This window comes from Microcebus murinus, chromosome 7, assembly GCF_040939455.1.
Source record: "Microcebus murinus isolate Inina chromosome 7, M.murinus_Inina_mat1.0, whole genome shotgun sequence".
Lineage (NCBI taxonomy): Eukaryota > Metazoa > Chordata > Mammalia > Primates > Cheirogaleidae > Microcebus > Microcebus murinus.
This window is the reverse complement of record NC_134110.1, coordinates 45,212,260-45,227,168: the sequence shown is the minus strand read 5'-3', so window position 1 is coordinate 45,227,168 and position 14,909 is coordinate 45,212,260. Positions and strand designations below refer to the sequence as shown.

Below are 14,909 nucleotides of genomic sequence, written 5' to 3'. Positions count from 1 at the left end.
TCTCCTAACTGTAATGTAAAGAAAAATTTTAAAAGGAAAGTAATGATAATAAAATATATGCATTTCAATATGGAGGTGCTGGGGTACAATTACAATAAAAGACAAAATGAAATAGTCAAATGTTTGACTTTTCCCCAGATTCACCATGAAGGACGGGCCTCTAAGTCAGGTGTTTTGTTTTGGTGACGCACATACAGACGTGCTACTGCTGACTTGTTTTTATAAACTATGAATAACTTTTTGTAGTTCCCTGAGCAAAACTAAAACACAATTTTTGTTCCATATACATGGTAGTTGCATGTCTAAAAAAATCAGAATATATTGAATCAGTCAAAATGTTTTCATATATAAAATATAGTCAAGGTCTAGGCTCAGATAATTACAAACAGGTTTTTCACCTATATGAATAAAAAATTGTGTGGGACATGGTTCCATTGGATGTAGGGCTGTCATCAGCAGGATATCTACCATGTCTGGTTCATTAAACACCAATAGTGGGCTCCTCCCCTAATCATGGTGACAACCAAACAGCACTATACAGATTTCCAAAATGCCCCCACAGGGTGTTGGGAGGGGGCAGTGCTATTTCTTGAGAACCTCTTTTACAAAAACGAAAACCCAGGAGATGTGCATCTTGCAGATCTTACACTTGGAGATTTTGTCCATATTAGCACTTACAGATCAACTGCTCTCTATAATAGTTGCACAACATTCAAACATTTCTGTGTGCCAGGGTGTATTTAGCAATTGATGGTCTTATTGACTTTTTCAGCTTCTTGTTACAAACTATGTTGCAAAGATGATCCTTATACATTAGCCTTTTAGCACTTGTGCAATTATATCTCTAGAATAAATTCCCATAAGCCAAATGGTACATGTATTTTTAAATTTTTATGAATATTGACAAATAGCCCTCCAAATTATTGTCAGATAAGCACCTACTGATGCTTTCCCGTCACCTCCCACCACTAGGTATTACAGAAGGTTTTAATCTTGGTCAATTGATTCTTTAAAGGTAAAAATGAAGAATTTTAAATGTCCTATTTAACGCCATTTTCAGATCATTTGACATTACTAAGTAGCTCCTAGCCTTGTCTTTTTATATAGGATATTCACACAGAAGAGAAATTGGGCATTCAGTGTTTTCTAGGGTTGAACCAGGATCATAACAGAAAGTTAGACAGATAGAAGTTTTGGCTCTAAGAATGTAAAAACTTTTAAACAAATCTAGCCATCAGCAATGGAGTGGCCTGCCTGGGGAGATAAGGAGCTCCCTCCCCGTAGCTGGAAATTTTCAATTTCAGGCTGGATGAACAACTTCAAGTAATGTTCTAGAAGAGATTCCTGAGTTTAGTGGAATATTATACAAAACCAATATTTTAAAGATGTAGTACCTGGGCCATGGTGTGTTTGTGGATGACTTTTGGTGGTACAAACTTTAAAAAATTTTATTTCATTTTTATATGTATAAACTATGTTGCACTATTACTAGCAAATCATATACCTTAATAGACTAAGGTCGTTTTGCTGAAATCATCAATAAAGCATAGCAAAAAGGAGCTTGATGACCTTCAAAACTGAGATTCTATAGTTCTAAATCTAATCTCAGTAATACTAAAGTTGCAACTAGTAAGAAGACTTCAAAACCCCACCTGTTAGAACAATGTAAACACAAACCAAATTCTAGTACAACAGAGAATTCGAGTATTTGGAACTTAGTGTACAGGTCAAATCCCATGAAAACTTAGTTAAAAATGACAGCCCTAAGCCCTAGGTGAAAACCCATCCAGAAACTATTTTCAATTTAATAATTTGAGAACAATACTAATATTTTAGTGAGTTTTTTTAAAGTTTAAAGTTTCCTGCAATGGGAACAAAGATGAATATTTTAAATGAATTCAGAAAAAAAAATGCACACACAAAAAGTTGCTGGTGGCATCCCATTTACCCATCAACACTTCCAAGCCCACCCTTGGTGGAAGAGAATATCAAGACTTGTCTTCACACTCCCGTGGGCCTCTGTCACTATCATGAAACCACAATCCAGTTCGCCATATTATATATGTGGAATATAATATAAACTTCTGCACTGGAAATCACAGGTGAATTTTTATTTAATTAATATGTAATTTTTACATGATATTCATGGTGCTATAAACATAGGCACATTTTAAAAAACCTCAAGGTACATCCAAAACTTATCCTCTTACCCCAGCCTACTCCAGTTCCCTCAAGATGGAATATCTATTATTTGTAAAACAGGAGCCAGAAATCCTGCCAATTAATTTTAGGAGAATCCTTGTAACCATTAAGACCACTCTTTTCTTGCTTTAACCAAGCTTTTGGACAAAGGAGCATGTGTTTTCAGGATTTTAATTCTACCAATTGATAGAATTAATTAAATGCCTCTGCCTGGGTAGTTTGTAATAGATTTATACTTTTGTTTCCTCTACTTAGTTCAAGTCAGAGAAAAATTGGTTATCTACATCCCTATTGGCCTTAAGAGATGGCCTCCTAGGATGGTTTAAATAGATGTCACCATACCAAAGGACTCACTTAACCACATCTACTGACAAATAGGCAGCTTCCCATAAAGTACAGATTAAAACATTGTTCACTTGTCTTGGTTTTCACTTAGGAACAAACACTGTACATTTAATAATTCATGGGATTGAGCACAGAGCTCAAGGGACAAAAACAAATTCCCCCAAATGACTCAGTTGACTCACTGACTATACCCAGGCATGATCCAGACTTGCAAGTTTGTGTCATACACCCCAACATACATCAAGACAAAATTAAAATCTACCGTAGAAAGCCATTATAACTTGTTGAATTCAAAATCAGAAAAGAAATGAGTATTTGAAATTGATTCATCAAAGCCACTCTATTATGACATATTTTTAACTTGGAGGGAAAAAAAACGATTCATATACACAATTCTCTTAGTAAAATTTACTATTTCTTGCTAATAACACATTTCAATTTACTTCAGAAAATGCATTAATTTTATTCAAATATATTTTTCCTGAAATATAAATATTTAAATTAAATTTTTATAAATGTAGAGAATGTAGCTTCTGTTGACCCCCACACAGATATTAATCAGTCCAAAACTTAAGTGATGAAGAAATATTTGTAGTTATGATCATTTTAATTTGTCTATAAATATATAATAGGATTTTTGCAACTTATTTATGAGTAATTAACTCATACTTCATGTAGTACCGAGCACCTTAGATTACATATTGTTGAATTAAACTATTAGCATTAATATATGTATTTTAACATGTTATTTACAATACACAAGTATAATTCTTTTGTATAACAACATTCCAGTGATTTTTGAAAATATATAGTGAAAGAGTGCAATATAATTTACAAATGCATCAAAGCTTTCCTATAGTATTCAAGCTGGGACTTTACTCTTCAGCATTTCATAATAGGAAACAAACAAACCAAAATCAATATCCTAAAGCTGTGTTTTCTAAGGCATTTTCTTAAAAAGCACTAGCTTTACAAGATGTTCCATTAAAAAGGAGTTCTGTAGGTAAGGGTGAAGAATGGCTCACCAGGTTACTTTAAAGTCTTTGAGGAGGCTGGCAATGATGAAATCTGTTTAACATTTTTTAAACTCAGTATCAAACCAAGTTTGTTACCAAACCCCTTTCCCCACCCTCCAAAACACCACTCAGTCAATGTCTTGTGGAACTAGTGTCATATGATTCATACTTTGGGGAAATGCTGATTTGAAATAAAATTTTGTAACACAGTAAACACTATGTCTGAGTGAGCAAAGTCATGTTCCTTTAAAAACAGTTTCACTTTTTAAAGCTCTTTGCATGGGTATTTGCTAAAAATAAGATTCTTAAAAAAATACACAGGTCTAACACAGAAAGTCTGTCTATGTAAACTACAGAGGAAAAAAATAAGTGCTAGAAATGCTTACAGAAATTCTAGAGCTAATTTTCAAGGTTTGACAAAAGTGACTCCAAATAATAGGTGTTATTTTTAGTGAATTAGTTTTGAAAGATAAAGGCAAAAGCATTAAATCAGTACTGTGCTATATATTGTCTGAAAATATTCTTGTAGAAAAATATCAGGTCATTATATTATTTCCCTGGAATTTCAAGAGAACTGCAGATACTATCAATAGATTTGATTAAAATACTGGGCCTATATGTAAAACCCAGCATTATCCAGAATTAAACTAGGCTGCTCTATTACTTGCTTGAAAATGCATGCATACAAGCACAGGCAGAAACGAGGGTCAATAAACTGTTCAGTATTGCCAATTAAAACCATGAAATAGAGATAATTAGTTAACCCCAACCATGTGAGTTTTATGTATATGAATCAGATGACAATCTTTTCTAAAAGAAATTCCCACAATTTGCTCTCTATAAATAAAGCTATCAATCTTTTAAGACAGTAGACCTTGATGTGAGTATAGTCCCAGAATTAATCATCTTCCGTGCATACAACTCCTTAGCAAAGCTTTATCAGTTTAAACACTCAACTTTGGCTCAGATTCCACTAGCTTACAGCTCAGACCAATATCTGATGCTTTATATAATTCCTGCTCAGCATATGCTAATGAGAATACCTGGGATTCATTCTACACTATTGAAAGATAATTCGTTTTTTAAAAAAGTAGCAACTACTTCTGAAAGGTTGGTTTCTATTTGAAGTATTTTTCTTTTCCTTCCAGTGAAAGTCAACTCAACTAGAATCAGGAAATCACAATGAAACAAGAGATCATTGTTACTGGGGGTAGGAGGCTGGGGGAAGAGGTGACAATGTCCATTTCTCATCTATTCAGTCCTTGCTTACCTGGGTGAACCAGTTGCCTGGAAACTGGTATGATTAAGATCTGCACATGCTGTTCTAATGGTCATGTCCTTGGTTGTCATTATTTAGAAGCTATGCTGTGTATTTCCAATCGCCCTCACCTCTTTAACCTTGTACTGTTCTAAAAATCTTTATTCTGATATTTCTCAGGGCGCTTTCTTAGGATACCCCCCTTGTAGTTGCTGAAACTGACATAGAAGTCTGGGACAGTTACACATGACTCCTGAGATCTAAAGCTGACTGTCGCATGCTACATCTGGTGCGCTGTTCCCTACAGATGGTGTCCGATGTCACATACTCTGGTGGCATTGCAGCCCTCCTTTTCTCAAAAGCAAGTTGCCCCTCTCTTCAGGCCACCAAGCCCAGTCTTGTAATCTTAGCTGACAGGAAGGAATGAATGATGAAAACAATTGGCTTGGGGCAGGAATGAAGGTCCAGTTGCTGAAATTAAAAAAAAATAAAAAGATGCATGAGAGATTTTAAATTAATGCTTATGCAAAACAGTGATTTACACATCAAATGGATCTATACACACTTACTGCTTTTAAATGTTAACTGGAGCAATTATGTTTGAAAATCATTGCCCCTCAATGAGATAAAAGAATAACTCTTTTAATTTATTCCTTACATCTTATATATCTTCTTCCAAAATAGGTTCTATGAAATGTAGATATGCCAACACCATAAACAGTGATGTTGCCCTTCTTGACTGTCTACCTAAACCATTTATGTCTGGTGCCGCAAGAGTGATGTTTATTGATGTTGGGTTTGGTACAGCATGAAGCAGTACTAAATTTCATATCTGAAGATAAGGTTTGAGTCCTGGTTCTGACACTTTTTAGATGTAAGATCTTGGACCAGTGACTTAAAATTCTTCTCAGTCCTTCTAACTCACAGACTAGAGTATTAAAAGAGACACTATATGTGAAAATTCCCTGTTTGCTGTTAAATACAGAACCCATGCTAAGCAGTTGTGTCCTCACTGTCCAGTAGAGTGAATCATTGTAAGCGCATATGTCACATCTCTGGGAAGGCACTTTCTGAAGTCCTGTCTTTCTCCGTGTGTTTCTACAGAACCCAGCACACAGGGCAGGGGGGGGAGGCCTTCAAAAGTTGAATTTTATCACCTGACCTAATTTAGGAAAATTGGGGGCATTGTTCTCAATTCTCTTCTGCTCTCCCCAATTTTGTTCTGATGATGACATTGTTGGGAAATAAGAACAAGCTGAGCATATAATATCTACCAAAGTTAAGGTTGTCCTCATTATAAATCAGGTACTGTGCTAAATGTTTTCTGCACACTATCTTATTTAGTTCTCTCTGGCAAAATCCCCGTGAGGTAGCTATTACTATTATCTCTACTTTTTATTTGGGGAAACTAGGATTTGGAGAAATTATAAGACTTTCCGAAATTATAGATCTTACAGTAAATAGAAAGTATGGATTCAAACACAAGTCTGAAGCCAGAGCCAGGGCTTACCACAACTTTCTATGTTACCAGCACAGTAGGGACATCAAAGATGACCTACTTCATTCAGTCCCTTTATTTTATGGATGGGGAGACTCAGATTGAGAGAAATAAAAGGACCTTCCTGAGACAGTGGTGAGTAAGTTGCAGACTCAGAAAGAGAACCCAGGGCCTGATTCTCAATTTATTGCATTTCCTACGACTTATCTCTGCTCCCTTTCCCACACAGGAAAGGCCTTGCCCACCTCCTGGGGGTGCTTAACCAGACACTGGGGGGCTGTGTCTGAATTTGAGCTTGTCAACTAAATGTATTAGCAGTAAAAAAAATCAGTTCATCCTAAATCTTCCAAGTCAGGCCATAATTACAGGCAGAAAGGCTGAAATTTAGACCTAAGTGATTTTCCTCACGGGCAAAAATAGCCTTGAATTTTAAAGCCAAGGATAAAGCAGGAGACTGATTCTTGTTCTTTTCCACTTTGCTAGAGAGTAGTCACCTTTAGGAAAACGTACACAGTTGGGTGATTGATAGAGCTGCAACCGAACTAGAAGTATTCTTAGTAAAATGGACTTTCACATCACTGCTTTATTTCCAACCAGGTGCTTCAGCTTGACTTTGCTGATTGAAACATAAAAATAAACAAAAATTCAATAAAATTCTGTAGATCTATTTTAAAAGTTAGAAAAATTGCTGGCTGGAAATAGTTCTCAGAAAAGGAATGCACATCAAGTGTCAGCCCCAGGGATGGTCTTCTCCAGGACCGCCTGCAGCATTCATCGTGAGACATCTGGTACTGTGTTGGGGCAGGAAGCAGGGCACCATCTAGAACCGTGGGACTGCGATTTTGAGATAAAAGACTCTTATACCATTAAGTGTGTTCCTGGCTTTTTCCTATCTGAAAGTCAACAAATAAATTGTTGACTAACCCGGTGGCTTGGGAGGACCTAAACAGAGACGAGTTATCATAAAATCAAGGTCCTTTTTGAAGTTGTATACTCGACAGCTTAAATGAGATGCTATGTCTTCCTGAGAAGTGCCAGGAATGACACTTGCTAGAGAGCGTAAGAACGTGCAATTCTCACCCTCCTGCGGAAGTGAAGTGTTAATAATACACTTCTTCATTATGGCAGGCAGCAGTGATCACAGGAAATCAGGAATTTAAACAGATGAACTATCTGCACTGAGATGAGAAGTATAAATGTTACCTTAGCTGATACTTTTGCTAATTTGCTTTGATATTATTTGACATTAGCTCCATACTTCTGTGCTCTTGTCTGGCCCTCTCTCCACTCAGGTGGACTTAAGCAGGTTCTTTTTGTTTTCCTGCTGCTCCCTCTACTTTGCCCGTGTCATCTAGCCCTTCCTATCTCTTTGCTGTCTGTCCTCTCTGCTCCTCAGAGACCTCCCTGATGGGAGGGACTGTGTATTTTACCTCTCTGTATCCCTAACACTTAGCACAATGCTGAGGTTATATTAGATGCTTGATAACTTTTTAAAAATGCATGGTACACTTTTTTTAAGTTGGTGAGCTTCTATTTGATAAGAATTTAATGCTAACTTTGTAAAGGATTCTTTCCTTTGATTCAAATATTTATGTAGCCTTCTAATGGAGAATGAGAACAAACGAAACAACTTTGAGATAACTGAATCCAATCACTGGTTTTCAAGAATCAAATAAAACATGGGCCTGCAAGTACTTTGGTAACAGTCAAATGCTGAATAAAGGCAGCATTATGTTGCTTAATGAAAGAGATGAAATCACGCTGTCTACAGAAAAGTGCACTTACGATCTCTCCATCTTTGCCTCCAAAATCTAAATACAGCATCCTGATTCCATCATCTGAAGACATTTTGAGCTTTTCATAAGGAGACTGTAGGATTGTCTTGGGAAAGGCACCCTCCTGTGATTCAGTGGTAATAGAAAATCCATTCTCATAATGTATGGTCAAACGGCACTCCTGGTTTTTATAGGTGCAAGCTGAGGGAGAAAGAGAGGGAGGAGAGACAGACAAGTAAGAACCATGGACATCAATCCACGTTGCCAGTTACTTCATACTTCAGGCCCAGGGACCAACCAAAAATTTCTTACTAAAGCAAAAAAATGATAATTTGTCATGAAATATTCTCCTTGGATTGGTTTTGATATTATCATTTTACTAGGCCCACAGAACTAAGGGAAATGAACTGAAAGAAATTCCTTTAGCTGTGAGCTACTGAATGTTCTCTGGGCTCTAGCCCTTATCTGGCCATCTGACAGCACCTAGGTCTACAGAGCACTTGCCTTCTGATGGCCAGATGGGCCTTGCCTCAAGCCAGAAAAAAGCAGACATTTGATTCAAATAAATAAAGCCTCCTCTGACTCACTATCATACACACACACACACACACACACACACACACACACACACACAATGTCATGTCTACCACGTGGTGAGAGAAGCCAGCATACCACCATTACATTACCAAAGGTAACAAATGTAACATACTTCAAAAAGTTAGGAGTGAGTAGTTTAAACATAATCTAAATTTTAACTTTAAAAAGTGTCTAACAAAGCTCTTTTTGGAAATTGAAAGGGGTGCTCTTTTCATTTTCCTGATGATCTTGGCTCCTGGAAAAGTCGCTGTTGCAGACAGATCTGAGATGTAGCATCTTCCACAAAGAATGCTGTTCCTCCCCCTGGCCCAGTGTGGCATCCAGGAAGCTCAGGAGTGGGATCCACATGGTATCCTCTGATCCAGAGGAACAAAACAGACACCTCTTGAGCAGGTCAGGTGCCAGCTTTTATCTGGGATTCTCACTGCATTAGGAAAAGACTGGTTCTTCAAGCTCATAGACTGGGCAAGGGGACTGCCACCAGCATCTCTGTCTCTGTTTACAAACACTCATGAATGTTTAAAATCCTTGATCAAAGAGTTCTGAAAAAAAGTTATTGAGTATCAGATTGGATTTGTTTCCCAGCCAAAACACTACGTTTCAGACCCTGGCAAGTAAGTTGGCTCAGGTTTTATCTACATCTAAAAGATCTTTAGGGAAACCAGGACATTGTCTTTGGTGGGAGTGGGGGTTAGGATAAGTAAGAGAGAGGGCATTATTGATTGAGACCTGGCTCTATACCATCACCAGCTCTGCTCAGCTTTATAAACCCTAAAACTCTTGACTCAGGAATTTAGCCCAATATTTGAGGTGAAAAAAAGCAAAGTTCAGAGAGGTGAACATGTCACTACCCGGGTTGTTCAGCTTTCAAAATTGAAGTTCTTTTCCCTCTGTCCCTGGCATCTTTCTCATGCTCTGGCACTCAGGATGTGACGGGATGTGGGGAGGGGGCTTGGCACAGAGTCTCTCAGCTTTCCTCCCTCATGAACAATGACAGCAGAGTGTGAGAAAAAAATAAGGATCTCTATTGCTCACAGAATGAGGTGACTTTTCATTGAAGCTCTGATTAAAACATATACCCCTTCCCCTGACTTACAACAGAAACATTCCAGCTTGTAACTAGGGCTGATCTTTTCCAAAGGTGTGCTCTCTAATAGGTCTGTGAGTCTTTCTGGGTGGAGCCCCTGGCCCCTGCCCTCTGCCCCTTTCTCCTGTTCAAGGATGACCAAGGACAGTGGCATAGAGGTAGATGGCTCCCCGTCTTAACTCCTCTTTTTTTGATAATCTTCACTTCTACCACCTGTAGAATATGTGCATTTTAACCATGTTTTTTTCTTCCTACCTCTTTAGAATTTAGAATATCTGATGGCATGGCTTTAAAGCTATACCATCAGATATTCTAAATTAACTGACTGTGATTACTTTTCATTCCAGTTGACCTTGAATGGTATTTGTGGCCTATATATAATGGAACCAGTTATCTGAAGATATTCTCAACCTATATAGGATAAATTAGACACATTAACAAGTTAATTGAAGCTGTGATTAAAACATAAGCCCCTTTTCCTAACTCTCTGCAGGCACCTTTCAATTTGTAACTGGGCTGCACTTTTGGTTATTTCTATAATTTCTTCTCTACCAGCACCCAGCTAGCTCAGTTCACAAAATTCTTTCCTATTCTTCTCCGGCTAGTCTATCAACAACAGCCTCATCGTCCTCCTGTCAGAGCAGAGTTCAGCTTATTGAGGAGAAGGATTTTACAAAATTTATGGAATGTAAACTTAGCCAAACCCCTTTGGACATCTTCATTATTTCTTAGAACACTCCCAAAATTGTTGCATGGAGTCTCAACTTCTCTGGTATTACACAGACAACTTCATGAAATTTAGCATACAGGTAGGTGGCTTGGGCCTTTTCCAACTCTCAAGTTCAAAACTCCAGTTTTTCTTGCCATACAGAGTAAGCATCAAAAATAAAAGCTTCAGGGACACCCCAAAAGGTTTTCAACAACGATGGGAAAAACATTAGGGGGCAAGAATTAGTTTCAAGATAATTACCAAAAGGCACTGATTATCTTGGCTATGCTGTGGCAGAAATTTATAAAACATCTTATTTTTTAAGTTTGCATAAGTAGAAGAAATTTGGAGAAATCCTACTACATGTTAATGAATGTCACATCTTTTAGAACACAACTGGGTGTCAGAGGAAGTTGCACCCTAGTGTTGAACTACGCAAAGAGTAATCCATGGGCCAGTAGCATCAGTACCATCTGGAATCTTGTCAGCTGCAAATTCTCATTCCTCACTCTAGAACCACTGAATCTGAATCTTTGGGGGTGGGGGTAGGGGTTTGCAATTTGAGGCTTTTGAAGGTAAAAAAAAAAATCGTTGTCCTTGTTTTCGATGCAGCTAAAGTTTGGAAGCACTGTTCCTATGATGTCTTGTGGGAAATTCTGTTTCTCTAGAGCAGAGCTGTACAATAGGACTTTCTGCCATGATCAAAATGTTCTAGATTTGCAATGTTCACCCTAGTAGCCATTAGGCACACGCAGCTATTGAGCACTTGAAATGCGGCTAGTGACACTGAGGAACTTATTAATTTAAATTAATGTAAATAGACACATGATCAGAGGCTAGCATATTGGACAGCACAGGTCTGGACATAATAATTATAAGAATAACAATTAATAATAGTACTTAATGACAACAACACTAGGAGTAGGTACCATACTATTGCTCCTATTACACCTGTGAGATAGATACTATTACCTTACCCTTTTTATAGATGAAGAAACTAAGAGATTAAGTAAGTGAATAAGGAAGAAACAGAACTGGAATTAGAATCCAAGCCCATGCAACTCATAGCCCCTACTGTCATCAAGGGTATGTGACTGTAACCTTGTATTGCTTCCTCAGAAACGGAGAGAAATGAAAGAACAGGCAAGACAGCATGATAGGACAAGGTAAACAATGAAGATTATGTGAAGCAACATGAAACTCAAAGTTAGATTCACTGGAAAGCCATTGTTGAGGTCATTAGCTGCTGTGTCACATAACACCCTCTTCAAGAGTGTCCACAGGAGCCCTGGGAGAGGCTGGTCTTAGATCTCAGAACAGAAATCATTGGTCTTAGATCTCAGGATCAGGAATGATAGCATTATATTATAGATACTGTTAACTGTATCTTGAGCTGACTGATGAAAAACACTGGGTTAAATATGGAGTCCACCCTAGCAAATACACAAGATGTTATGGCATGCATTTAGTCATTAATGTCACCTTAGATTCTTTTTTTTTTTTTTTTTTTTTTTTTTTTGAGACAGAGTCTCACTTTGTTGCCCAGGCTAGAGTGAGTGCCGTGGCGTCAGCCTAGCTCACAGCAACCTCAAACTCCTGGGCTCGAGTGATCCTTCTGCCTCAGCCTCCCGGGTAGCTGGGACTACAGGCATGCGCCACCATGCCCGGCTAATTTTTTATATATATATCAGTTGGCCAATTAATTTCTTTCTATTTATAGTAGAGACGGGGTCTCGCTCTTGCTCAGGCTGGTTTTGAACTCCTGACCTTGAGCAATCCGCCCGCCTCGGCCTCCCAAGAGCTAGGATTACAGGCGTGAGCCACAGCGCCCGGCCTCACCTTAGATTCTATATTACTTTTCCTGTCTTTTATTTTACCATTGTCCAATTAAAACTTTTAAATTATCTATATCTCTTGATATATATTTTGATACGTGTGTATTGATGTCTATCTATCTATTTTTGGAGAGTAGCATGAAAATTATTTATCACGACAGCCTGAACAGAATTGCTGTCTGTTGGATCACCAGCATAACAGTGGGAAGTTCCATGTGTCTATCTATACTCTAGTGGACAAAGAATGGACTTCAGAGTGACACAACCTAGAATTAAAGTAAGTTCTGCCATTTATTAGTTGTGTGACTTTGGGCAAGTTACTTAACCTTTCTTAAGAATTTGCTTCCTGATTTGTCAGGTTGACAAGGGAATCGTAAGGATTCGATGATATAGGCAATGTATTGTGAACCAGACACATGCACTTGTATATACACACACACCTGAATCAAAAGTTCTACAAAACAATAAAACAACATTTACACCAATTTCTCTATTCCATGTTTCTCATTTTAAAAATGTTGGTCTTGGCCGGGCGCGGTGGCTCACGCCTGTAATCCTAGCACTCTGGGAGGCCGAGGCGGGCGGATTGCTCAAGGTCAGGAGTTCAAAACCAGCCTGAGCGAGACCCCGTCTCTACCATAAAAATAGAAAGAAATTAATTGGCCAACTAATATATATAATATAAAAAAAAATCAGCCGGGCATGGTGGCTTGTGCCTGTAGTCCCAGCTACTCGGGAGGCTGAGGCAGGAGGATCGCTTGAGCCCAGGAGTTTGAGGATGCTGTGAGCTAGGCTGATGCCACGGCACTCACTCTAGCCTAGGCAAGAAAGCGAGACTCTGTCTCAAAAAAAAAAAAAAAAAAAAAAATGTTGGTCTTGCCTCAATTAATTGATTTCAGGACTCACAAAAGGGTTGTTTTTCACAGCATGAACAACACCAAGACACATTACATAAAATGGCCGGCATATAGCAGGTACTCAACACGTATTGCAGTATAGGAGGGTTCTTCCTTCTACACACATCTCCCATTGCTGCTACCAGCCTGTCCTTTCCGAGAGCTCCATGTGAGCACGGCTTGTGCTCGTTCAGTGCTCCTTCCCTCCTGCCTCCGCCCCTCCATTCACACCAGCGACCAGGGGCGCTGGTCACTCTTCTCAGGGCTTTCCACCTAGCCCCACTTACTGCTGCCTACTTACCTTTGGTTCCCGCTCTTTTTCACAGCATGGGTCTCCAGTCTTCTGATCAATTCTGTGAGCTGCCTCATATATTTCCAATAATTTCATTTTGTGATAAATTACTCAGAATCAGTTTCTGTTGTTTGTAATCGAGAACCCTACTAGTTCATGCCTCAAAACTCATTTCTCCAGGAAGCCACCCAGGGGTTAAAAGTAGGAAAATGATAATTGAATATTCAAGTTACCAACTTTTCTTGGAGGAAGATTAGTTAAGGTTTTTCATAATCAAAACCTTAGGCTCCATTTTAGTAGGGCACAGACCACTTTAATGTAGAAGAATTTAAATTTAGCTCTGGAATTCTAAGTTCCCCTAAGAGGCCAGTAATGAAAACTACTTTGAGGCCAGGGTGGAACAGAGGTTGTGTCCTTCCCATAACAGTGTGTCACTGGTAGCCCACTGCCAGCAGTACTTACCGGTGGTGATTTCGGTAATGAGTTCAGCAGCATTGTGGCAACCCTGAACTATGCTCCTTGTCCAATGCGAGAGGTCCCTGCTGGTCTCTGCCCTGAAGAGATGTGTTTCAATCCCTTGCCTGGTACCAGTTCGTGTTGCAAAGGACAGATCCACACCAGCCTGGGGTGAACCCTTTCCTGGACCTGAATGGACCAGCCTAAAGTGAGAGAGAGAGAGAGAGAGAGAGAGAGAGAGAGAGAGAGAGAGAGAGAGAGTGAGTTAGTTCAGCAAAATGGAGACTAGTTTATCCACCTGGCATATCACCTTGTAAAAGCCCCAGATTGGTGATTTGCTCTACTTTTTTTCTGATCTAGAATCAAAGGGCTCTACTATATCCTTCTCTGTCAGGGTTTACTGCCTTTCCTGTCATCTCCTCTCCAATGGTAGCGTGAGGTTGAGACAGCACTCAAATCAGTGCATCTGGATGAATATGCAAAGGACTTGAACAGTATGACTTTAACATGTGCAAATTAGACTCTACTCACTCAGCCAAAAAGAAAAAGAAACAAAGATTTAAATACTGTGTAAAATTCTCTCCACCATTCCATTCCTAAGCATATATATGTCCCAGCCTGAGCATGAGATGGGCACGTGAATCTTCCGGATCACTTAGTGCCCCTGTGTCTCTTGTAGTTTGGAGCATGTGGCTGCATGAATGTACTTCTGGGTGTGCATTTTTCATGCATAGAACTCCCAAGAGCAAGCAAACAACTTGGAACTCAACTGAAGAAACAGCAACAGGTGTTTCTGATAAAGCTCAAGACAGAACTGGCAAACCAGGACTTCTTGAGAAATGGTAGAGAATTGCATTTTTTGAGAGATTTAAGAGATTTTTCAAGAGAAATGTTTACCATAGAAGCTTTTTACACTGACTTTAGAACCTACACTCAACATAAA

General features: G+C 38.8%; 1 protein-coding gene across 1 annotated transcript in view; it reads right to left on the bottom strand.

Annotated features, from left to right (window-relative positions):
- Window positions 1–2,096: 2,096 nt before the first annotated feature.
- SNTB1 (syntrophin beta 1) overlaps window positions 2,097–14,909 on the bottom strand; it is a 244,764-nt gene continuing 231,951 nt past the window's right edge. The window contains exons 5-7 of the mRNA XM_076005053.1: window positions 13,973–14,169; window positions 8,105–8,295; window positions 2,097–5,292 (exon numbers count right to left, since the gene is read on the bottom strand). Coding sequence (XP_075861168.1) covers window positions 5,200–5,292; window positions 8,105–8,295; window positions 13,973–14,169 — 481 coding nt within the window. The 3' untranslated portion in view covers window positions 2,097–5,199. The remainder of the gene's footprint in view (window positions 5,293–8,104; window positions 8,296–13,972; window positions 14,170–14,909) is intronic.